This window comes from Urocitellus parryii, chromosome 6 (assembly GCF_045843805.1).
Source record: "Urocitellus parryii isolate mUroPar1 chromosome 6, mUroPar1.hap1, whole genome shotgun sequence".
Lineage (NCBI taxonomy): Eukaryota > Metazoa > Chordata > Mammalia > Rodentia > Sciuridae > Urocitellus > Urocitellus parryii.
This window is the reverse complement of record NC_135536.1, coordinates 37,880,475-37,906,570: the sequence shown is the minus strand read 5'-3', so window position 1 is coordinate 37,906,570 and position 26,096 is coordinate 37,880,475. Positions and strand designations below refer to the sequence as shown.

Genomic DNA, 26,096 nt, shown 5'->3' with positions numbered 1-26,096 from the left:
TTAGCTTTGGCTTGAAATCTATTTTATTAGATATGAGTATGGACACTCCTGCTTGTTTCCGCGGTCCATATGAGTGATATGATTTTTCCCAACCTTTCACCTTCAGTCTATGTATATCTTTTCCTATCAAATGCGTCTCCTGTAGACAGCATATTGTTGGGTCTTGTTTTTTGATCCATTCTACTAGCCTGTGTCTCTTAATTGGTGAGTTTAAGCCATTAACATTTAGGGTTATTATTGAGATATGGTTTGTTCTTCTATCCATATTTGTTTATTGATGTTACTAAACCTGATTTGTTATCCTCTTTGACTACTTTCCCCCCTTTACTGTCCTACCTCCCATTGTTGGTTTTCAAAGTTATTTTCCATTTCCTCTTCCTGTAATGTTTTGCCAAGGATTTTTTGAAGAGATGGTTTTCTAGCTGCGAATTCTTTTAACTTTTGTTTATCGTGGAAGGTTTTAATTTCATCTTCTAATCTGAAGCTTAATTTCGCGGGATACACGATTCTTGGTTGGAACCCATTTTCTTTCAGTGTTTGAAATATGTTATTCCAGGATCTTCTAGCTTTCAGAGTCTGTGTTGAGAGATCAGCTGTTATCCTGATTGGTTTACCCCTAAATGTAATCTGCTTTCTTTCTCTTGCAGCTTTTAAAATTCTCTCCTTATTCTGTATGTTGGACATTTTCATTATAATGTGTCTAGGTGTGGATCTCTTAAGATTTTGCACATTCGGCGTCCTGTAGGCTTCTAGGATTTGGGATTCTGTCTCATTCTTCAAGTCTGGGAAGTTTTCTCGTATTATTTCACTGAAAAGACTTTTTATTCCTTTGGTTTGGAGCTCTGTGCCTTCCTGTATCCCAATGACTCTTAAATTTGGTCTTTTGATATTATCCCATAATTCTTGGATGTTCTGCTCATGGTTTCTTAGCAGACTTGCTGAGCTGTCTATGTTCTTTTCCAGTTGAAATACTTTGTCTTCATTGTCTGATGTTCTCTCTTCTAAGTGATCTACTAGTATCTACTACTATCTACTGGTAGTATTCTCAATTGAGTTTTTAAGTTGGTTTATAGCTTCCTGCATTTCTAGAATTTCTATTTGTTTGTTTTTTATTACCTCTATCTCCTTGTGAAATTGATCTTTTACTTCCTGGATTTGTTTGTCAATGTGATCTTTCATTGTCTGATTTTGCTGTCTCATGTCTTCCTTGAGACTCCAGATCATCTGAAGCATATAAATCCTGATGTCTTTATCTGACATTCCATCTGTTGCAGCTATTACCTCTTCTAAAGTTGAGTTGACCTGCATTGCTTGTGGTCCTTTCTTTCCTTGTCTTTTCATACTGCTGATGTTTCTTTCTGCTTGGTGCCACTGTTGTGTTTTTGAAATTTACCCCCTATTTATTTATGTTGCTCTTGTATAGTTGGGAAGTCTCCCTTGCAGGGCGGGTATTGGCTGTGCTCCTCCTCTAATTATGGTGGTCTGTCTACCCCGCTGATCGGTCGCAGGTCTGCCCCCGCTGCGGGCACGGGTGGTGGCTTTGCTCTGCCCCCACTCCAATTGTGGTAAGGTAACTACCACGCCCTGGGATCGTTGGTCCTGATCTGGATGTGGGTGGCGGCTCAGCTGGGCCCCCCGCTCCAATTGGTGTGACGAGTCTACCGCGCTGGCAGACCTCTAGGCCGGTGGGTCGCAGTTCTGCACAGCCCCCACTCCCAATGGGGGTACCTAACTACCTCTCCAACGGGTCGCTGAGCCCCCTCCGGACCCGGGCGGCGACCCTGCTCCACCCCCACTCCAACCAGTGTGACGCGACTGCCTCGGTGTTACGTGTCCACCCCGCTGGCAAGCTACCTGGCCTGTCTTGCCAGTTGGCGGCAGGTCTGCCTGCCCTGCTTGCTCGGATGGCAGCTCCGCACAGCCCCTACTCCAAATGAGGTTACTTGGCTGCTGTGCCGCGGAATCGCTGGTCCTATTCTAGGCGTGGGCGGCTGCTCTCTTCAGCCCCAGCTGCGTTTGGGGTGTCATGGCACCACGCCGGCGGGTCACTTGGACTGCTCTGGGCGCAGGAGGAAGATCCACTCTGTCCCTACAACACCCCGCCGGACCCTGATTGAGAAGCAGTCACCGCCGGTTCCCTAGCCTTGGGCCAAAGCAGCTTAGGTAGCCGGAACCCCGCCTCTCCTATCTGATACACTCTCCGCTGGGAGCTGGCTCCAGGGAGCGACCCCACGGGTTCCCCAGCCCCAGGCCAAAACTGTTCCGGGAGTCAGAACCCAGTCGCCCCAAGCTCAGCGCACGCTCCACTTGGAGCTGGCCTCCGCCGGCAGTCTCCGCAGTTTCCTCAGACCTGGGCCAGGTTAGCCCCGGGAACCCGAATCCAGCTGCTCAGTGCCCGGCGCACGCCTTGCCAGGCACGAGCCTCTAGGAGTATTCTCCACAAGAACCCCCGCCCCGAGCCTGAGCAGAAAATCTGTCTGCTAGAAGCAGGCAAATACCAGCCTGATATCACCTGTTCGTAGTTGAATGGGCTGAGATCAGTAGAACACGGGGATGATTACATCATCTCTCCGAAATGGCGGCTGCTGTTCTCCACTGTGGTCCGACCGGTGTCTGGAGCCAAACTGGGCCTCTTCTCTCCTCTGTTTCAAAGCCGGGACTCTTTTTTTGGTTGTTTGGATAATTTATTGTGTGACTATTCCCAAGCAGTTAAATTGATGATGAAATAGAAATAGTTCAAGTAAAGCTATTAAGACATTTATGTTTTAGAAGATTGTTTTTAGATGACCATGTTTGCTCAGCACTGAGTATATATGGGCATATATCTATTGATCATTTATTTTTTTAAGACAGTTTTTCTCCTGCCTTACTTTCTAAACTGGATGAGTATTTTATATTTGAAATATCTACTTTATGTATTTTATATAGAAAGTAGCCCCCAAAAATTCTGTTTAAGTTGCCTCTTTATTAGCTATAGAATTAGAATTTTTAATTACCACGATGTAGCCTGAACTCCCGAAGGACCAAATGAAATTTTGTTGATATTTGAGTTGTTGGTATATTCTGTGTACTTCCAAAACATACTTTCTTCCTCTTTTTTCTCTTCTACTGTCACTTTTCAATATACTTTATTCTTTTCCTGTGCATTTAAATTTATTTTAATTGTGTTTTCTAACAGTAACTGAATACAATGCTTTATTTCAAGTTTCTTTTTAAAAAAGTCTTTTAAATCACTTAACATAAAAGATGCTAGCATATATGTTTTTAAAAGCACACACTGACTGGGACTGATGTGAAGAGAGTGTCAATGAAGCAAGACTGGTTTCTGCTGTACTCTCCAGAGTCTGTAATTCAAAAGGAAGTTGACTTTATTTGCTGTGGTTGACAGCTTCTTCTCAAATTGCTTGAATAAATTTGGGTATTAATATGCTTCCTGTCTATTTAGAGAGAATTACTGTTCTATCTGCCTCAGGAGACTGCCTCACTTCCAGATTTAACTTGGCACAGTATGATGGGCCCAAACTTTTGAGTAAGGCATCCTATTTACAAAGTATGCCTTGATTGAATAAATATGTCTCAATACTGTGACCAACACACCGTGCTACACACCAAGATATCTGAGGAGTGTCTTCCGTGAACTTCAAACTGAGTTGAACCAAGTAGGATTGTTCCATTATTCCCACATTCCCTAAAGAACAGATGTGCTCTTTAGGCAGGTAGAGAGACAAACTTCCAAGTGCATCCTATGGAATAAAAATGAGAGAGGAAGCCAGGTGCTATGGAACATGTCTATAATCCCAGTGGTTCAGGAGATTGAGACAGGAGGATCATAAGTTCAAAGCCAGCCTCAGCAACTTAAGGAGGCACTTAGCAACTCAGCAAGACCCTGTCTCCAAAAGTAAAATGTAAAAAAATGGATATGGCTTAGTGGTTAAGCATCCCTGGGTTCAATCCTCAATATAAAAATTTAAAAATGAGGGAGGAATCAAGAGTAGATCCTAGATTTTTTGGCTGGAATGAAGACCTGGGTGGATATTGGGATTAGTTGCTAAAACAAGGATCCCAAAGGAAAGCAGGCATGAAGGGAAAGATAATGGGATCAGGTTTAGAAATACTGAATTTGAGATGACTTTGGGTCAATTAGTTGGAGTGTCTAGAACAACTGAGCTTATGAAAGATAAAGAATTGGAAACTGAAGTCATGAACTGAATAAGATTGTTCCACAGAGACTCTGAAGAGGGTGAAGGACAGAACCCTAGAATTATAGTTTGAGCAAGGAATCCCAGAGAGAAGAAAATAAGTGAACAGAAGATCTACGTCAAAAAAGGGGGACACTTGAAGATTTGGAAATGACCAATGTGATCTAAAATTTATTTGGTCAACAGAATGAAATGATAATCTCAGGGGATTTTTAACCCAGCTGGATGTCACTGAAGTGAGGTAGGAGAAAAGTTGCCCCAGATAATACTTGATGAAGCACCCAACGAGGACAGAGGTAGCACTTAGAGTTGAGGAGGAGAAGGGAATTGATCTAGAGCTTGATAAAGGTGATGGGACTTCATTAGGCCTGAATTGTGCATAGAATTGAGACTGGGAGAGAGCATTTCAACTAGGAGAATGAGATTTGTCCAAATTCATTCTTGTGCCTGAAAATCACTGAAGGTAGATTTCTTATTGATGGTGGTCCACAGTGTCATCTTTGAACAGTAAAGGCAGCATTTGGTTCCCTTTCAGTTGTACCGTTTGGTTCTATTTTTTATAACAACTATTGGTTATCATATAAAACTGGGTGTGATATTATCTGATATCATGTACCAGACTAATTTCAGGGAAGTCATGATGAAAAAGTAGTATGGCTTATGTGTAGCAGGTCAGTATATAACTTTTAGATCACATGGGTCACTTCCAAAGGGAAAGGCAAATCCTCTTTACACACCCTCTTAAATTTATAGCAACTAATTTTCTAAAATCCCTTTGATTTAATGTAGCTATTCCTAGCCATGAAGCGGCCTGCCCTGTGTTTTCCCAGTCCTTGTGTGGCTAAACTGTAGGAATATGGAGGGATTTCCTTGTGCCACTCCCCTCCCAACACCTCCCAGGCTCTAAGCCATCTTCTTATCACACACCATTGGTCTCTTCCATCTTCAGATCATAGGACTTGCAATGTGACATGGGTAGCTCTTAATTTACCAAGTGGAATACTTTGAAGACAGAAATGGTCAGGCATTACCTTGGGAAATAACCTTTGAAACCTGTCCCTATGCTACCACAATCACAATGCTTAGTGATTGCTTCCCCAGACCCACACCATATCTGCAAAGAAGGGGGTACAAAATAAGGAAAAGTCATTGGAGGAAGCAGGTCCCTGTGCTGGTGTGTCATTTCCCTAGTGATACAATCTTGGGCAGGCCTTTCCACCTCTCCACTCTGTCTTCTCAGTAGGATTTTTGGATAATCAAGTGAGGTAGTATTTGTGAAGGTGATTGATGATTGCAAAATGCTATATAAATATTAGGTTGGATAATAGGCTTTCATCATAGTCATGAGAATGACATGAAAACAAAAGGGGACTAAGATGTCTCCCCCTAAATCTGTTCCAAAGTCCCAGACCTTCCACTCCAAGCCTGTGTTCCACCAAATGTCTCCAGAGTTACATCTCCTCTGCTCCCTGCTCTTTTGTACACATTTTTTTTAAATGCTGGTTCATGTGATGCTTTCTGCAAATAGTAATACTAAGTTAATCCCATTCTCCTTCCCTTAGTGTGTGTTTGAAGCCCTTCAAGTCTACTCCTAAAGAAGAAAAATGGAAAACAACTCACTAAGTGCTTCCTCTAGACCAGGCACTTTCTTTGTGAGATCCTTTTCCACAAACCACAGGCTGTTCCTACAGAGGAGAAATTAGGAAGTCTTTGCAGCCAAGACCAGTGGAAATTACATTTCTGTTAAAAGCTATCTGTGGCTAGATGCATCCATCCTTGGTACCAAGTTAAATGATGTCATAAACTTATTCAAGACATAAAGCTATTACATGAAATGCCATTAAATATCTTCCACTCAGTGTTAACAAAATACAGCTATAAATTTCCTTTGGTTGTCATTTGCAAGTTGCTGCTTCTCAGTGGGTTATGCGTCTGCAACTTCTTCACCATCAAGTTTTGCTGACCAGTCTTTGGCAAATAGGATGTTGAGAATGCATGACCCTTTGAGATGGGATGCTTTTTCATTTTCTCATTATCATCATTCCTGAGTTTGGGAATATCAAATTTCCTGTACATTGTTTTGTGTACTAGTTTTCTACCTGCTCATGCTGAGGCTTCCTATTCCATATACTGGGAATCAGAGATCAGTAGGCCCAGCAATCCTAGCCATGGCACAGGATTCAAGGTTGGAAGCCAACACATCTACCTTAAACTTTGAGACTGAGTCGTAGCTCTTGAGAGCTATATATTTGGGGGTATTTCTTACTTGCTGGATGAAAGAAGAAAATGAAAGGGAAGAATTAAAGGAATTACAGAGCATTGTATCTGGAAAACTCCTGTGGCCCCATTTTTCCTGTGATGATTCTCCTAAATTTGCAAACCAAAAGGAAATGCACATAAGGTCCAGACATGACTCATTGAACTTGCCTAATTCTGTGAACTTGTCAGGATTCTCATTTACTTTTGCAAGCCAAGTCTTAAATCCAGATGGGCCCCAGCTTTTTGAGCCTCAGCAGACAGAACACTGGCAAAATCGATGGGTGTGGAGAGAAGCATCCAGAATCTACCTGGGTTCTGCTGTCCATCTGTGGTAGTCTTCTACAGTGAGTCAGACAGAATCAGAAGAAATGTCAGCTTGCTTCCAGGGTGCTGGAGGCTTTTCCATAGGATAGGGTCTGGCCACTGTGGGTCAACTAAGCTAGCTCCTGATGCTCTTGCTCTTCTTCTTCCAGGAAACAGCATCCTCCACTCGGCCGCTGATAGCGTGACCAGCGCAGTACAGAAGGCTAGCCAGGCCTTGAATGAGCGTGGGGAGCGGTTAGGCCGAGCAGAGGAGAAGACGGAAGACCTGAAGAATAGTGCCCAGCAGTTTGCGGAAACTGCACATAAGGTGGGCCAGCTGAGGGCCGGGGTCTTAGCTCTGGGCTGCCAGGAAGTTATAGTACCAAGAAACTTTTAATTTCAGCCATGTTTCCTGTGGTGCAAGATATAAAATCAAGCAGCTTTTTTAAAAAATGCCTCTTTGATAATTTCCATATGCTACTTACTAAGTACCAGAGTTATGAAAAATTTCTTCTGTATCTGGTTTCTTTGTTATGGCCTTTCTGATGTCCTCATCTCATCCCTATCTCTGACCTTCCAACCTTGCCTCTTTAGGAAATCTGGAACATTTTTAGTTGGTGCCCAGGAGGTCAGGATTCAAGTTTCAGGGCACAGGATGAGGCAGAAATGACATCCAGTCTCCAAACATATCCCCCACCCCTGCCAAGGCCTGAAAGTGTCCTTGGTGGGCCTTAAGCTGCTTGGGCTTACTTTTCTATCCTGTCTCTTTCCTGTCCTGTAGCTGGCATCTCGTGTTCTTGTCTTTTCCCCAGGCACAAAGCAAGCTCCAGTCTCAGGGCTGGTGTGCCCACTGACAGGGGTCAGGTTTTATTTCAGTGTATGGATTCTGGGCTCAGAGGGTGTGAAGCTGCAAGATGCCTCCTCCCTCCAAGTCTAGAGAATGGCATTCCCCGTATCACTGGGTGCACACCACGTGCCTCCATACCCTTGCTAAGAACAGCGCCTTTCAGAAGGTGAAGTGGGAGTTTTTATTGGTAGTCACTTCCTAAGGCATTCACAAACAGAAGATGAGGGGCCCTGTTGGTCAGGTGATAAAGAGGATTTATGCTGTCCCTGTGCTTCAGATCAAAGGGCAGTTCTTTTTCTGGCTAGGGATTGGAATTTAGGCTTCCAGAAACAAACACTGCTGATGATGGTCTGTCAGACTCATAATCTGGACCTTTAGATATGCTTTTCAGTGACTTTTGAGGAAAAAAAATTAATTTGCACCAACAGAAAGTCCTATTGCTGCTGAGGAAACAAAAATGGGCAACCTAAAAAGCAATAAGAAAAATAACCTCAGGGCTGGGGTTTTGTAAATAACATGCAGAAGACCCTGGATTCAATCCCCAGCACCAAAAAAAAAAAAAAAAAAAAACCTGAAAGAAAGAAAAATAACCACAGCAGAGTGGCCTCTCCCAGGCTCACATTCAGTCCCACCTGAGCATGTGACTCCAGGTAGGTGCCTCCTGCTGTTCCTCCCTGCATCAACTTTGCACAGACCAGTCGGGGGTATCATTGATTCTCTATTGCCACAGCCACAGTGTCTTACTGCACTGCTACCTCTGGGACCCTTTGGAGACCCTTAAAGAATTGGCCTGATCTTTCTGAAAATGTAACAGCCCTGCTGGAGGCCAGGGCGTCATTGCTGCAGCTGTTACAGAGGAAGTGAACTCGGATTTGAAGTTTCCCTAGTCCCTCCCTCCCTTCTCCAGCCTTTGTGTACAGAGGTGGAAATGAGATAGAAATGCTGGAATTCAGTCCCACATTCATATAGCAGCAACTTAAATAATTCAGATGGGAATGGTCAGTAGAAATTTGGAGAAACATTTTAAATGTTGAGCTGGGAAAGAGAAGGCTAAAGGGAATGATTTCCTAACTCCCTGAGGACTGGGAAGGGTGAAGTGCAGCAGTTCTCTTTCATGGCTTGTCACACAGCATGGAGCAATCAATAGAGTACTGATAAAATTCTGCTAAAACCAGAATTGAGGGTAATGATTTAACCATGAACCAGGTTAGCAAGGGAGACTATGAAATTGCTCTTCTTAAGGTGGCATAGACAATACCTGGATGCCTTCCATAAAAGCGTCCCTATCAGAGGGGGTTGTACAAACACCCAAGAGGATAACCTAACCAGATGGCCTGAATCCTTGGCCTTGGCAACTGTGTTTCCCTGATATCATGGCCAAGTTGGCTAGGTGATTGGGAAGCAATATTGTATGGTAATTAACATCTTGTTTGAATTCAGACCCGTTATTTACCATCTGAGTGACCTTGGACAAGTGCTAAATTTCTCTTAGCCCCAGTTTCCTCATCAGTAAAACACAGCTAATTAATAATAGTACTACTTTCTAGGGTGTTAAAGAATTTAATGAGTTTGAATCTATCAGCACAGTATGTAACATGTATAAATCTGAATTTTTATTATTTAAAATTACTTCCATAAAAATAGTTTCTGCTAAACCTGCCCTTTCAGTCACAATGAGCACTACACAGGAGCTGGAGAAGTGTTACTAGTGACAGAGGCTGCTCAAAATAACAAGAGAGAAAAAAATGGAGGGACACTGGGGTGGGGGGCCTCCTACTACAAGTCCATCCCCTCTACATGGAGAGCAACTTGAAACAGGAACCTGACAAAGCCACCCAAGGCAGAGGAGACTCTGGCTTTGACCATGGGAGGGTCTGAGGCAGAGGCAGTTAGTTACCTGCTTTTGGTCGAGAGGAACGAGGCAGGGGCAGTTGGCATTGGGTCCGTTTCCCCTCCTGCAGTGTTCTTCAGGGAGAGTGGCTGCTGGAGTCTATTAGCATGTTTGCAGGAGTGTGAGACAGTATCAAAGCCAGACTTGGTGTTTTCTACAACTGGGATATGTGCTTATGAATCACTGGCATTGGCAGTATTCCTAACGAGCAGATTGACCTCTTTGGATAAGGTGTGGCTGTTTTCCCAGGGATGAGGACTGCTGATTTGGCCCTGCTAGAGTAGGCTTACCAAGAAGATGTCATTTCACTGGCCAGGCCCCAGTGGGACCTGCTGGTGAGGAAAGAGTTCAGAGATGGAAGCCAGGCCTTCCACCCCCAGGCATAAGTGGCTTTGTTGACTCATCCAGAGTGGGCTATGTTTACAAGTGGAGGCACAGCACCCATGGCAGAGCCCTGAGCAGAGAACAGTGATTCTAGGTGACAGTTCCTCCAAGCTCCCAGTTGAATCAGGACACCACCCCTCGTGGGAAGGTATACCAACACCTGTCTAGACTGCAATAGAACCAGATCTTTGACCTTCTAACTTTCCCAGAATCCCTGCAATGACCCAGGTATGAGAGTAGAGGAATCACTTTTGCACAGTCCTGCCCTTATGCTATTGGGGTGCTTGTCCCCTACAGAGCAAATGGAAAATGATCCTTCTCCCCACTCCCCTGCATCTCTCATCTCCGCCCTGGTTAGCCCGGCTTCAGGAAGTGCGGTTCCTTCCTGAGCCATGGACTGGGCACAGTCCCAGCTGTTAGGAAAGAACAGCTCCACCACAGAGCAGCCCTGCCCCCAAAAGCACAGCGCTACAGTGTGTGCAGTACCCACAGCCCGCCACGGGCCATGAGTCAGCAGGCAAGTATTACCCACACCTAGGCATCCTCAGATGACACTTCTCCCAGAAAGGAGCAGGAATATGCCCCATTCTGTAGAAACCCACATTGTCGGGGGCAAAGGAAGGGCAAGTGGCATTCATCTCACTGCAAGGGAATGGCCAACTCTCCAGGTACTACAGCCAGCTGTTTCCTGTGGACCTCTAGGCCCAGAGGGAAGGGTCTCAGGCCTCCTATAAGTATCTACCAAGTATCAGTGATGATTTTTTAATTATCATTATTTAGATAGATTACATTGAAAGAGGAAGTTTTCCATGAGAAATTAGGAAAACAGAATAGATCAAAAGGAAATTTTAAACTTCTTTGGGAATTCTGACACTTAAATTAATCCATAGAGTTGGAGATGTTTTAATAGATATATAAGGAAGCTAAGGTATGGAACAGCTGTGACCTTAGAGCTGAAGGTCACACAGAAAATTTGTAACCAGGTGTCCTGACCTTGTTTAGTCTAGTGTTCTTCCTGCTCTTACCATCCTGCCTTTTATTCTAAAGCTCCCAATTCCCAGGGGATTTCTCTTAAAAAGTAAATGATGCCACTTTCTGCAAAAATGCCTATCATAGGTCATTCAGGCTACTGTAACAAAATGCCATAAAACTGATAAAACAACAGAACTTTGTTGCTCACAGTTCTGGAGACTGAGAAATCTAAGAGCCTGGTGGCAGAAGATTTCATGTCTGCTGAAGGCCAGTTTTCTGATTCATAGATGACAACTTTTCAGAGTGCCCTCTAATGGTGGAAAGGGCTAGGGGCCTTTCTCTACCCTCTTTATAAGGACATAATCCCATTTATAAAGACACTACCCTCATGACCTACGTACTTCCCAAAGGCCACAATTGCTAATACCATATCATAGGGGATTAAGTTTTAGATTATGAACGGCAGGTAGGGGGACACAAACATTCAGACCATAAAGGTACTTGAAATAGCACATGAGGTTGTGTTTCTGCAAAGCACAGCTGGTCACAACCGGGTGGTCCCCTGAGCTCCATTCCAGATGCACTGTCCTGGAAACTGGGGTGTAGTTTGAGCAGCAGCACAATCACCATTGAAGATTAATGGCTATGTGTGAATTGGCACAGGTGCCTTAGTGGAAAGTTAACAGCTCAATGAATACCAGAACGGTGGCACTAATCAAATATTCATGCTTGATATTCAATATGCATGACACTTAACAGCTCTGTGTTTATTTGATGGTCCTCATTGCTAAATAATGTTTGAGGAATGGAGGCAGAGCAAGAAGGGGAGGCCTTACAGTAAAGAGGGTGGCCAAGGAGTGGGACCAATCTGAGGTAGAGCCCTGGCTTTGTCTTTTTACTCACTGGAGTTTATAATTCTTTTTACTGTCCCGGACTCTTGACTCTTTGAGATCAGGAGTTATTAGCCACCTCCACACTTCTTGGCAGAACCCCACAGCACTCAGCCTAGCAGCCTGTGCATACTCAACTTCACATGCTCTTTGTAAAACACAAAGGTTAACCTTCCAACATGAGGGCAGGTCCACACCTAACTCTTAAAAGGCAGAGAATCTGATCATGATGCAATGGCAGGATTTTAACAAAGCTATTGCCTCACAGCGCCATCTGTTCTTTACTCAAAGGAATTCTGCATCACAGAACTCTCCTCCTGGTCATTCCCAGCCCAATCACTGGGATTCATCCCCAATGTCAGACTCTGAACACAGTCTCTACTGTGCTTTCTATGGGTCCCTTGGGAGAAGATCTAGATAAGAAAAGAAATATTTAACTCATATTCTGTATCTGCATAACGTTTTTTTAAATACATGATCCTGATCTCCCAAGTGGGCTATTTGGTGTTCCTATTTATAAAGAGCTAACGAGCTAACGTTTCAATAGATCACATTCCTCAGATACCAGTTGGAGAAGTAGTAAGTCAAGGTCTGAATTTGGTCAGTTGTTCTGCCCAAGTCAGCAACTCAATATAATTGTCAAGGTCTTCGGACTTGGTTGAAGGTCCGGACTGGGTAGTGAGTACATGATTGCATATTGTCCCACTACAGGCCATTTAGTTTTTATACATCATGGGATATCAGTAGATACTTATATTGTAGGAGTACTGCTTTTCCTGGATAATTGGTAACCTGGGAATCCCAACTTTTCTAGGGTAAGTTCTGCCTGTACATCAGTTTTTCTGGTTGTTCCTTCAATGGGCTGAAAGAATACAGCACCACACTTTCTCCCACTGGACACGTACACCACTTAAATTAACACAGGAAGAGAAGTAAGCCAGTGTCCACTGAACTATTTGAACTATTTGGAAAGTGTTGCTCATCTACAAGGTGCCACTGTGAATAGTCACAGTGATGAACAGAGAGAGTGAAGTCTTGGTTCTGCTTCTTGATGTGGATGTGGGGAGGAGGCAGCAGAGGGATCTACCTATTACTGAGGTCTCACTTTTCTCATCCCTCTCTCTCCTTAGCTTGCCATGAAGCACAAATGTTGAGAAACTGCCATCCTGATGACCCTCTTGAAAGCAATGGAAGAGAATGTTCAGCAGTTTTCACGAGAATTCCAAACCTCCACTTGCTTCTTTTTTCCAATATATGGACATTTAGGGTTTTTGTTTTTCAGTTTCAGATGTTAATATGAATTAAAAGGTGTTGTGTTTATACATTTCCCTAATTATCTTGCTAAGAAATGCTACAATAGCATTAGTTTTATTTTGATTTTTCCCAGAATGTGGGGTGGGGGTGGGGGCGGTGAATTGTTCATGTTTTTCTTTTTAAGATGAATTTTTTTGGTAGTTTGAATATAAAATTTGGACCAAATGATAAGCCAAGCTGGGTCTCAACAGGCAACATGTATTTTTTTTCTCCCTGTTATTAAGCAAGTTCAATGTGATGATACCAGATGTCATTGTTCCTGGATGAAATAAAAGTCGAGCAGCGAATGGTTTCACTCACTCTCCTAATACTTTTAATTTGAAGAGTAAAATTAAAATTCTGTATCCTGAGACATAGTCTATATTATGGAAAAACACTTGCGTTTATCAGGGGAAATAGCAGTCTTAGATTTTGCTCTTTGCATATTAATCTTTTTCATGAACCATCACCAGCATTCAAAAAAACAAATCAGAATCACAAATAGAAATCTACTTTGTGAGCTGCAGCTTAAATACTTCTGCTACTTCTTTCCAGGCTGATTATTTGGAATTATCATATGAAAGATAAAAATTTGAGAGTAAAGACCTAAGGAAAAGCCTACTTTAAAAACCTCTAAAAATCTTCATGGGTGTTTCTCTCTTTTATACTGTCCCAAATTACAGTAGCTGATATTGAAAAGAGCTTGGATTTTTATCAAAAATTCATTTGCCCAAATAAAAGTCTATATAAATGATAATGTGAAAAGTTAACTACATTTAAAATATTTTTTTTAACAAAGCCATGCCCATTTTTAAAACACCCTCACTATGTCCTTGGGAAAGAACCTTTAGTTTGGGGTTTTTTGTTTTGTTTTGTTTTGTTTTGTTTTTGGTATCTAGTTTTGGAGGTTCGGATGTTATTATTGCTGTCTATTTATTTAATGTAACTTAACATGAGTGTTTCTTGACAAATTGCATATCATGGCAATTGTAGCTGGCCTAGTCTTTAAGACAGCATGGTCACCAAGCCGTTAAACTGCTGTCACATTGAATATACTTAGTCACACACCTTTTGATTGCTTATTGCTCAAGGTAATGCAGGGTTTAAAGTCTGGAAGTTTTGCTTCCTGAGCATTAAACCAAAAAAAGCTGTGCTTGTTCCTCATGAGACAAGTTGGTGAGCTGCACCCCCAGATAACGCTGTCAGCTCTTCCAGCAGGAATCAAGATGCCTGAGTCTTGGTGGCACCCCATTCTGCCCCTTCGCATCCATTGAGCCAATTGAGTGTATGTGTATAGTAGCCTCTTACCAAGCAGCATAAGATGACTTTTGGATTACTAATGCTGATTTAAATAGCTTAAGTTCTCCTGATAAAGCATTCCCAGGGAGACAGAAAGTATGACTATTGGAAAATAAAAATCATAGGCAGTACTTGTCAAAAAGGAGATGGGATTTGCTGGAGACAAATTTTTGAATTCTCTTAGAGAGATGATCCAATTCAAGAAAACTATAAAATTTATATAGGAAACTATAGTAAACATCTATAGTTTACTATAATACTTTGTACTTTTGGTGTCTTAAAAGGTTAAAGAAGCAAGGAGCCTGCCATTTGTTGAATACCACTAGAAATTTTCTAAGAAAAACCCCAAATATCATTCCAAATAGCTTTTGTTTGCAGACTTCTGTTCAGAAAACACACGTGCACACCACGCATGCACGCAGTTATATTTTCAACTTCCCAAACTGGATCTGGTTTCAGACATAGTTGGTATGAATAATTGAAAGAATAAATCTAAAGCCCCTGACAATCGGCCAAGTTCAAGAATAAAATTGGTTGCCAGCTATCTAACAACAGTGTTTGGGAAGCTGCTTCTAAAGTGGCAGAGGATGAGGTCATAAGCAGACTGTGAAATCTGAGATTCCTCCTCGCTGGTAAAATTCTGATAGTTATTCTTCATAAATGTAAGTATTCCACATCTTGCCCTCTCTCCTCACTCTGTTGATCCTTTTAGACCTAAGTCTTATTGGAAATAGCCTAATTAGAAGAAAGCCCATCTGACTCTTTATTAGCTTCCTCTCTTCATTAGCTTTTAGGCCGTGGTCATGCCCTTGACCTCCCTGTGTCAAAGTCCTACTTGGCCTCTGCCAAACTGGCCACACAGCACTTCCCTTCCAGCCTCTCCTAGAGGAGCCCCATGACTTCACTACATTTAAAGTTCTTTGCTATCCTTTTGTAGAAGGTGCTGTGATACAAAATATGAATACCGTCTAACCTAGAGAAAATTGCTAAAAATAAATTGTTTGGAACCAGCTCATTTGGTTGAGCTTGCTAGAGGACATTTAATTCATTTGTTTCATTTCTGCACTTCACTTTGAATTGGGGGATACTACATTTCTGTGAAGGACTTCTCATATTATACTGACAACACAGAAAGAAAAACTCTCCAGTATTACCACTTCTTCCTGGAATGTAGTTATAGTATCTTCACTAGTTATTAGATATCTGTGTACAAGAAGTATGCAGTTATTCAGGTTAATGTTTCATTTTAAAGAATGTATTTGTAAAATGTAACAATTAGTAGTTGACTTTTTTTAAGCTCTGAAAAAAAAATAAGATCATGTGTTAGACTTATAGTGAAATCTGTTTTAATACTCTTGTGGCTAGCAAAGGTTGTGCATTTATGTAAAAATATTTACAGGATTCCCTAAGTAAGGGATATTTAAGATAGGTTTCACTCTTAATTTTCAGAAATGTAACACTGCTAATGTCTGTTGTACAGTTATTAATTCTTCAGAAGTTCCCTAAGATGTCAAACATAATTTTTGTTTTATTCAGAGACAAGTAACACCTGCTCTGTTGATTCACTATTATGGCAAACTCTAATTTTGTCATTAAATATTTTAACTCTGTGGTGAAAGTTTGTTTCTCTCAGTTATTTGTGGAATCTATTAACGCAACCAAACAGATGCACACTGCCACATTTTTATGCTAATGTGAAAATCTCATGTGTGTACAGGAAACCTCAGAACTAGATTTAGCAAGATGATGAAGGTTTACTATATACTTTCTAATGGAAGAACGTGAAATGTTAAAAAGGCTAAAGAGCTAGCCTCAGTTTGGGCAGTGGACATCTAAATCCAGCAAGAGTTGTTTTGGTTTTTGTGTTTTCTTCTCATGGATGAATCAATTAAGCTAATAGTCACCTTTCTGCTGATATTAGTGATGTGCTCAGCTTAAGTACTTATAGTGTGCCCTCATTCAGCAGACTAGTTTCATGCCCTGTTAAATTGGAAAGAAAACTTGATCATTTTACATCCATTTATTTTTATGGAAAAGCAAATGCATCTCAGTGTGTTGCTCCATGTGCTTTCAAGGAAGCAACTTGAATGACCACCCTAGCAGAACAGCCATTTCCAGGTTGGCATGGAAACTTGGTAAAGCAGGCAGGACTTGGAAACATTTCCTGGGAGGTCTGCAGGTAGAAGGGACAGGCTGCATTCTCCTCTGCTCAGAAAAGTAGGTAGAGAGATAGTCTGGCTAGATGATGGTCTACATTTAAGTAACTTATGCATTTAAAGACACCAGTTCTTATGAACTAAACTATAAGCCAGTTAGTTGCCTTACAAAGATGATCTTTTTTTCTTAATATGCATGTTAGCAGTTATACCATGACCAACTCTTAAATTTTATGGGAGGATTAATATGAAAAATGTTTTTTAAAAAATTGATTGTGCCTTTTCCCTGTTGTCATTGGGAACATGATTAGGAAACATTATTGATCTGTCACAATCATTATCTGCCTAAATAATCAGTTCATGAAGGTGGGCAAAAAAGAAAAGAAGAAGGGTAGTGGAAAATATCAAACACATTTCAAAGCACAATTCAAATGTCAGAACAATGATTTCCTACTGGTACTGGTGCGTGCCCCTCTCTGGCAGGGGCTAGCCTGGGTCTGTGTGCAACTCACATACACTTGTACAGCTAGCACTGAGAAAAGGGCTGTGCTGTGCTCCTAGATAATAAGAGACATGGGAAATGTCACCTTATTTCTCTAAATGTGCTAACAGTCCTCTTCAATGAGATGATGCAATGGAGGGACTTTCTTTTGGTTTACTTTTTAAAAATCCAGAAATTATACCTCAGAGTTCCAACACTGTAACAAATAGTTGAAGTAATCAAATTATAAAGAGAAAAGATTTACTTGGGCTCACAGTTTTTGAGACACCAGTCTATGATCAGGGAAGACCTATTCCTGCTAGGTCTCTGGTTGGGGGATAGCACATGATAGTAGCATACTTCATGGTCAGAAAGTGAAAAATAAAGGAAGAGATTGGGGTCCCACATTCCCCTTAAAAGACATTCCTAATGACCTCCCACTAGTTCCAAATTCTTTAAGGTTCCACCACATCCCAATTGCCTTTTTGATGTCTCTTGTCATCTGGTCTTTTGCAAATGAAAAAAAAAAAAATGACTCCTGCAGGTCCAAGACTGTGGGGCACCTGTCTTCCCCAGATGCGTACTAGATTTATATAATGAAGGTTGTCGATAAAATTGAATGTGACGTGCATTTAAGCTCTATTATATCTATGGTGCAACCTCCTGCCGTGACCCCACTTTTTTCTCCCTTGAGTCTCATCTGGAGCTACCGTATTTCCTGAGTGTTGTTTTCACTTTCCGCCTCCCTCCCTCCCCTGAAGTTTTCTGCCTTGTGTTCTTTCTGCTGTTGAGTCATGGCTGAGCCCAGAGGTCTTCAGGGCGGTCTCTGCAGTGGCCCATCCCTTGGAGCACCACTGGATGCAGTTCTGTGAAACACAGCTGCTTGCCTCCTCCAGCCCACAGGGACTGTCAGGCTACGTGACTCTGAGTTGGTTGCTCATGTGTATTGTCATTTTTCTCACGTCTTGGCCATTAGATATTTTAAATGCTATTGATTCGGGTGGAGGGAAGATTTCTTTTTATAGCATATACATTTTTTCTGTCTTTCATGTGCTCAACCTGCCAAGGGATGCCTAATTAAATGGGGCCTGGCCTCATCACACTTCCAGACTTAGATGTGTCAGGGGTTGGACAGGAATTTCCAGCCCTGAGATCCCAGGTCTCTCTTGTCAATATTAGATATGGAGCCTTTGTCCTGTGACATTGTATCATAATTGCTTTGCCACTTTGATCATTTGTCAGAAGACACTGAAAGAAGAAAAATGAGCCCATGAATTCTTTGAGCTTTATCTTGTAGCTTTAAAACAGGCTTGGAGGATCCAGGATTTCCAAGGAAAATTCCTGTTGTAAGTTCTGACCGTGTATGCCAAATGATCTGTTTAATTACACACTGCATCTTTGGTGATTGAAGCTTCATGCCTTCTGTTAGTTTTCCTTAAAACCAATCCTTTCTGTTCCCATTCAAGGAAGGAAAATATAGTTCCTACCTACTACTAAGCATGTCTTTTTATTCATAGTACTGTGACTTCTTTCTGGGAGTTCTATTTTTTTTCTTTTTTGACTGGGATTATAATGACCGATATTAGTAGACACTTTTACACTGGTCTGAAACTTTTCAATATTGAAGGAGCCTTGGAATTATAGGAAAAGAAAATGACTGGGGCTTGTGTGTACATTGTGCCCTACCTCAACGTACCCAGGATGGAAAAACAACACATCGCCTTTTAACTGGAGTGGGTGAGGGCGGGGCGCCCCCTTGTGGTGATTTTCTGGAGTCAGCGTTGCATGGTGGTTGAGAAATAGACCCTGGTCCATCTTCCCTGCTTTGAAATCCTGCCTTGGGCAACTTACTGACTCTCAGTTTACTTAGCTTTAAAATGGGGATGATTGCTATAAGAATTGAATGAAACAGTTAATGGAAAGCCTTTAGCCGGATGCCTGCCTTGTCCAGGTTCAAGACACCCCAGATTGCAGTGGTCTTTTCTATGATAGACTCAAAACAAAGAGGTGAATTTTACAGGCTTGTGGTGCCTGCCAGACCATGGTGCTGGCTGGTAAAATGCTTTCCTTAAATCCTTTCTGGCATAGGGCATATAAGGAAGATGTTCTCCACACCTCCTGGCTATTTTTATGGCCCACGGACATAGATCCCTCAACATGCCATAGATGACAGCTCTCGGAGAAAGAATAGACTTCCAGCCTACAGCACACAGTAGTGACATTATGGGAGACATTTCCAAGAAGGTTAAATTCACAAGAAAGAGAAGTGAGAGCAATTGACCTCTGTATCTGTCATCAATGATGGGAGTGGAAGTGAATGATTCATGGCCTGGGAGGTTATTTGACATATCTTTTAGACAGTAATTCAAATTCCTCTTTAAAGAAGAAGTTCAAGTTGGTTCTGCAGATGTATCAGTATGATTCCAAGGGTGTTAAGAAGGTGAGATGCCCCTTCTCAAAAATAAGCCATTCCCAGGTATAATTTGTGTGTATATATGGTACTGGGGATTGAACCCAGGGGCTGAGGATTGAGCCACATCCTCAGCCATTTTTATTTTGAGATCAGGGTCTCAGTAAGTTGCTCAGGCAGGTCTCAAATTTGAAATCCTTCTGTGTCAGCCTCCATAGTAGCTGAGATTATGTACAACACTATGCCCAGTTCCCAAACGTAATTTGAAAAGAACCACTGACCCCACAAATTGAACTTGGGCCTAGAGTGAAAACACCTCTAAGAAAAAAAAAAGTAACTAGTGTCTCACTAAAATGTAAATTGGTGATAACACACTTTTTCTGGAAGCATCTTGATATATTCAGCTCAGAGAAGGAAAGATCTCAGAAAAACCATGCTGTCCACATAGTTGTCATGGTGCTGTCATTTGTAAACTCCTGGTAAACCCAATATTATTATTCAGTATTTGTAAAGAACTGTCCAGGCAAGAGGACTCAAGCTGGTTCTAACAGTGAGCCTGGCTCAACCCAAATCCCAAATTCTGCTTGCTAAATATTGCAGTACAGTTATACTTGTTTGTATGTATTTTTATCAAACTGAGTCATGCAGAATGCTTTCTGATAAAGTAAATTAATTAGAATCCTTCCAAGCTGAGAGTTTCCTGGCTCCATCACCAGCTTTGTGTACATAGGCAAATTGTATTATTTTTCTGTATCTAGTTCTTTATGTCTCAGAGGAAAATAATCCCCATCCATCCTGTCTCTTGTGAATAAAGGGAGATGTGGAAGCCGACAAAGTCCTGAGAAGGCAAAGCTCTAAGGAGGTGCGGGTTCCTTATCCAAGCTTGGTCTTCCACTGTCCCTATCCAAAGCCCACGGGATTTCTTTATCTACCACACCTCCCCCTATAGGGGTGAGTTCAACCGGACCATCCCTGAGCCACTGGACTTTCTTGCCCCCATCAAAGGAAAAAGAAAACCCCCCAGACACTGTGACTCTACTTGCCATTATGAAAAGTGGAACAAAGGCAATAGTAGGGGACAGTGTGGTGGAGACAGTGGAGCTTAGCAGGAACACCGTGGGGAAACGCTCAGAGCAGACAGGTCATCCCGGCTGCAACTCACTACGCGACCTCTTGTGACTCCTGAGAGTCCTAACATCTTCTTGGAGAAGACTACCTATTGGGGAAGACTTGAAAACAAACAGAACAAAATTTCAGAAACTGAAATATACGGGGTCAAATAGAGGGGTGCCTTGGGACCCATTGGGCTCCTGCAGCCCCCCACTCTATAGTTCCTCTTATTCACTTCCTGCTCTGAGGGGTCACCAGGGTGGGCAAAAGGCAAATGGAGGCAGCTGTTGCCGCAGGAGGAGAGGTGAACTCTGATGAATATTATTCTTAAAAAGTGTGGGTCACAGGAAGGGGTAACAGGGGCAAGGACAGACCCCTGAAAACCCAGGGCTGGTCTTGCTTATCAGTTGAGGACAGCCTTCTAGCAGTACCCTCCGACCTCAGTTCCATAAACAAACACACCAAAGATATTGTCCTAAAAAAATTATTATAGGGTTTTGTTTAGTAAAAGAAAGCGTCAAAAGTAGTTCCCAGTTCTGCTTAGACCAAGAGAAATAAGTCCCCTAGAATCAATAAGGAGACTGTGAATAAGGACCCTCATTACTCACTACCTGTAACTGGCCTGGCCACTGTCAGTCCTTATGGCCTGCCAGGCTCTTTTGCTATTGAAACCTTCACATACACTGCTTCTGCTGTCCATGACTTTCTTCCCCAGAGCATCACACGCTGCTCAATTCTCCTCTATCAAGTCTCCGCTTCAATGTGTTCTCAGACAGACCTGCCCTGCCCATCACATCCAAAGCAGATTCCTACAGGCTCCCTCTCACAGCATCCTCTTCCTACCTTACAAAGCCTATGGAAATGTGTGTGCTCTACATTTGCTTACTTCTTAGTTCTAAGAAGCCAGAGATCATGTCTGTTTTGTTCACCAGGCTGCATCCAGGGCCTGAGATTCAACACACACTTAGGACACTTAGTACATTCTTAGTACGCTGCAAAACTGAATGAGCCTGCCCTCTGCTTAAAGCTCCATGCAGAAGGACATGAATGGAAGTGCGCAGAAAAAAAGTCCAAATGGCTAAACATATGGAAAGATATTCAGCCCCACTCATAGAAAAATCCAAATTTTTAAAAAGACAGCATTTGAAAAAGCTTGATTGCATTTAATAACCAAATACTTGTTGATTGGGAGTATAAATGGAGACCACATCTTAGAAAACAAATTGTCAACATTTTTCAGGATTTCAATGACTTGTACCTCCCATGCCAACTCAGCTCCACCCCAGGACTTCTCTGGGAGTCTCTAGCCACCAGCGATTTAGATGACTCAGCACTGTGTCTCCCACAAAGGATGCTGTTGCTTAGCTCACTCTCCTTGGAGCAGCTGCACTACAGCCTCTGGAAGGCTGAAAGTATTTTCAGAGAACATAAAGTCCCCAAAACAGATAAAATGATTTGTGCTTGTTGTTGTCCTGTTATCCAACATTCCATGTTGGCAGATTCTTCTGTGGTTCCCATCCAACTTCTTCAGCCAAGCACTTTCCCCTGTCTCCTCCGTGCTTTCCCTTTCTTTGGGATCCTGAAACTGGAAGGGAAAGAAAGAAAACTTGGTTTCTACCGCTGCAAAACTATTTATCTGCTGTATTGGGAAATTCTTTTACTCATCTTGACCAATTATCAATTTATCATCTCTCCATTTCAAATTCAGCCTTCTATGTCCTGCTTTGTGATCCCAGAGCTAAAATCTCAACATTGCACCTACTACTTCTGAACCTTTGAATAGTTAGCTGCTTTGCACTGATTAACAGTCCCTTACATTATATTTGTCCTGTTCACATTACCTGCCTGGTTTCTTTCTCCTGCTTGAGCCCTGCCTAGATTCTCAGATAATGTGGCTTAGTTCCTGTTCCAGAACTTTACCATTCTCCCCGAGTTGCTTTCACAAGTCTCATACTTTGGAGCTGGGGATGTGGCTCAAGTGGTAGCGCACTCGCCTAGCATGCGTGCGGCCCGGGTTCGATCCTCAGCACCACATACAAACAAAGATGTTATGTCTGCCGAAAACTAAGAAATAAATATTAAAAATTTTCTCTCTCTCTCTCTCTCTCTTAAAAAAAAAAAAAGTCTCATACTTTGGGCAAAGGATCTAATTTCCTGCTTTGCTAAGATCAGGACTATCCTACTAAAAATAATCCTCAACTTGTCTAAGTTCTTGTGCACTCCCACCTTTAGTAATCCTCCACCTGTTTAAGGAAGACCCCTCTTCTGGATCCCTTTATCCCCATCTCCTCCTGCTGCTCCATCAACAATAGTAGCCATTATGCCCGACAACTGTTTGTTTAGTTACTATCACCCATTGAGTAGATGCAAGTCTGTCAATTCTGCTTCTCATACGCAGCCTTTCTTACTCATAATTTTTCCATCATTGCCCCTATTTAGCTCTAATTCTCATCAATGTTTATCTGAACTGGTGAAATTGGTTGACATTTATCAATAGGCTGCTGACACATGTGTTTTGCACATGTTGATATGGGAATGTTCCCAGAGGAGAGTGATACTAAGATAATTAATCCCAGTCTCAAATAGATCTGCTTTCTACTCTGGTAAGAAAGGGAACTCTATGAATGGAATACAACCCAAGTAAAATAAGGAGTGCACCAGAGATTAAGGATTGCAACAGAGTTCTTCCTCCTCCCCTCCAGACTGCCTGGAAGTAGGTCAGGTTTACCTTCGGGAAGACAAATCTGACCATTTATGTCAGAGTTCACCAAGTGATATGTCAACAGGAGTCACATGCAAACCTGAATGAAATCTGTCACAGAGGGCTATAAGGAGTGGTATGGACTGCAGCAAGGTGGAGTGCAAGTGTGTCCTAAAGAGGCACCACTACTTCAGTTCCCCCATCCTGGCAACGTGGGAGGCAGGCCAGATGTTCCAGCCTTTTCAAAGAGAGGCAAGGATTAGGCATTTCTATGCAAAACCTTTGTTTGAGCCAAGCAAAGCACATCAGTAGATAACATCTGAAACTTTGGTGGCCAGTTTATGTCGATGTCCTACTCAAAAAACATTAGGTCCTCCTCATAATCTGCAAATAAAATCTGAATCTGCAGTCCAGCATGTAAGGTCCTCATGATATAACCCTAACCATCTTCCCAACCCACTCCTCATTTTCACACTTGATGGCTCAGTCATAGTTCTACACGAGGCCACCTCTTTCCACCTCAAGCCTTTGGTCACATCAAGTGCTAGCCTGGGATGCTCTCCCCTACCTTGCATTCCTGTTCTGCCTGTCTTCACACAACAACCCTCTTTGGGCAAAATTCCCCAATTTTTTACCAAGCTGAAGTAACTACTTCTTGCACATTCTCATTGCTTTTCTTGGTTCTCTGGAACATTTTACTATATATTGTAGATTTGATTTGTTTTTTTGCTACACTGGTGGCTCCCAGAGAACTGAACATGAATCTCGGTTATATCTACATGTCAAAGAGCACACATGAGTAGATACTTAATAAATGTGTGTTCATGTATGAAATGAACATATGAATAGCAATAAGCTACCAAAATACTTTGTTATTTCTTATTCTCAGCCCAGGAGAAGATACAGTATTTTATCCTTATTATGTTTTTATTGTTTCTATGTAGATTAACTTTAGGATATTTTTCTCATGATTCTAAACTCTGCTGAGAAGTGTGTGTGTGTGTGTGTGTGTGTGTGTGTGTATGTGTGTGTGCACCTGTGTGCAAGCACACATCAGACAAGCCATTGCTCTCAAACTTAGAGCCCTCATTTGTAATATTAGAAAGTAAAACTCACTTCATAAGATTGTTGTAAGAATTAAACTTGGCATATGTTAACTACTTAGCATGATGATTTGCGTGCTGTAGGCATTCAACACATGTTAACCTGTCATGGTTTTAGTCATACATATGTTTGTTTGGCTGTGAGACCACTGAAATCTTTGTTTTCACAGTAAAATAGACCTGAAAGACCATTGAGAGTACAGGCATGTGAGAACGATGGCAATGCACATTGTGTAGAGAATAACCCCCTAACTGGTCATCCAAAATGAGGGTGAGGGTATTACGTCTCTGGAACAGAAGGGTGAGAGGCCAGGATGGAGGTGACATCAAAAATCTTGACCAGTGACACTGTATAGTAATGGTTCAGGGGATGCAGCTGATTGTTTGACACAAAGTGCAGGTGCCAATAATCTGGTGCTTCTGGTTAAGTGAGGTGGAGCTGGGCGTGAGGGTGGGGCAGAGAGTTGCCAGAGAGGGCCAAGTCCTTTGCAAGGACACTTAGGCCTGAGGAGAGGGCAGGTGATGTACTCTTACATTCTGGGTATCTCTCCTGACTGCTGAAGCTTCCCTCCTCACTCCTCTCCGGAAAACAAATGGAGATCATGCATGTAGCCATGTCCAAGGTGCAAACCAAGGCCAGAAGAGACTTCAGAGGAAGGATCAAGCCCCAGCAGGTGGATGTCTATGTCATTTGGGATGAACTTCTCTTCTCTTCTGTGACCAGTGGCTCTTCTGGCCACTTACTGTCACACTGAACTTCTTCACTCCCCTGACTGCCTCAGAAAGGCACTTAGATGGCTACTCTCTGTTTAGTATGAAGGATACATTTCCTCTGTTCAGAGAGACTTGCAGCAGACCTAGGAGAAACACCACTGATGGCTGTGACCTTTAGATAGTTAAAGTATGAGGACCACCCAAAAATCTGGTTTGTGAGGATCCTTGTGGTAGATTGGATAATGAAAAATTGAAAGGTGTTAAACTGCTGGCTTTGAAGACAAGAGGAGGGGGTCCCTAGATCTTCCAGAAGGAAAGCAGCCCTGCCAGCATCTTGATTTTAGGACTTTTGACCTCTAGAAACATATATATGGTAATAAATCTGTGTTGGCTTGATAAGAAAATGATACAGTCCTTGACCCCCAAGATGAAGTGTGTTTCAGTTCTTGGGAAGGATATCCCACAGGGCAAGGGAAGTGATGTTTCCCCAACACCAGGAAAACTAATAGATACTTCCAGGCCAGCCATGATCATGACCAACAAGCATTTATTGAGGACTTATGAATCTCTGCCAGAAAACAGAAATATGAACCCAGACCCCAACCTCAAGGACAGCCACATGAAGGAAAATAGGATTTTAAATGAGATGATGCTAATCGACACAAGGCCCTGGGAGCATCACCGAAAAAAAAAAAAAAAAAAAAAGAAAGAAAAAGGCAAAATCAGCTATGCATTAGACATTCAGAGGAGGCAACCATCTTGCTTGTAAAGACATGCTCCTCCTCCTTTTCAGACTTTTCATGTGGGCATGGGGCTGTGCATCCAGGTTGATCCAGGATAGTGCATGCCTGTGTCTGTTGTCTTGGTGTCATCATGAATAGGGATTCCGGTCATCCTCAGAAATGCCTGCTTCATGATAAACTGTATGGTCACTCTGATGGGACATTGGACAGGAAGCCACTGGATACACCATGCCCTGTTAGGAACGGCTTTAAACTTAAATCTCAATGCAGTACCAAGAATGCCCCCCACAGTGTTACGCCATTAAAATCTTAGTAGAGAATATTTGGGGTTCATTGTGAGT

The 26,096-nt window shown here is 42.3% G+C and overlaps 1 protein-coding gene across 1 annotated transcript in view; it reads left to right on the top strand.

Annotated features, from left to right (window-relative positions):
* Window positions 1–15,924, top strand: part of Stxbp6 (syntaxin binding protein 6) — a 254,435-nt gene extending 238,511 nt beyond the window's left edge. The window contains exons 5-6 of the mRNA XM_026414471.2: window positions 6,932–7,089; window positions 12,876–15,924. Coding sequence (XP_026270256.1) covers window positions 6,932–7,089; window positions 12,876–12,899 — 182 coding nt within the window. The 3' untranslated portion in view covers window positions 12,900–15,924. The remainder of the gene's footprint in view (window positions 1–6,931; window positions 7,090–12,875) is intronic.
* The last annotated feature ends 10,172 nt before the right edge of the window (window positions 15,925–26,096 follow it).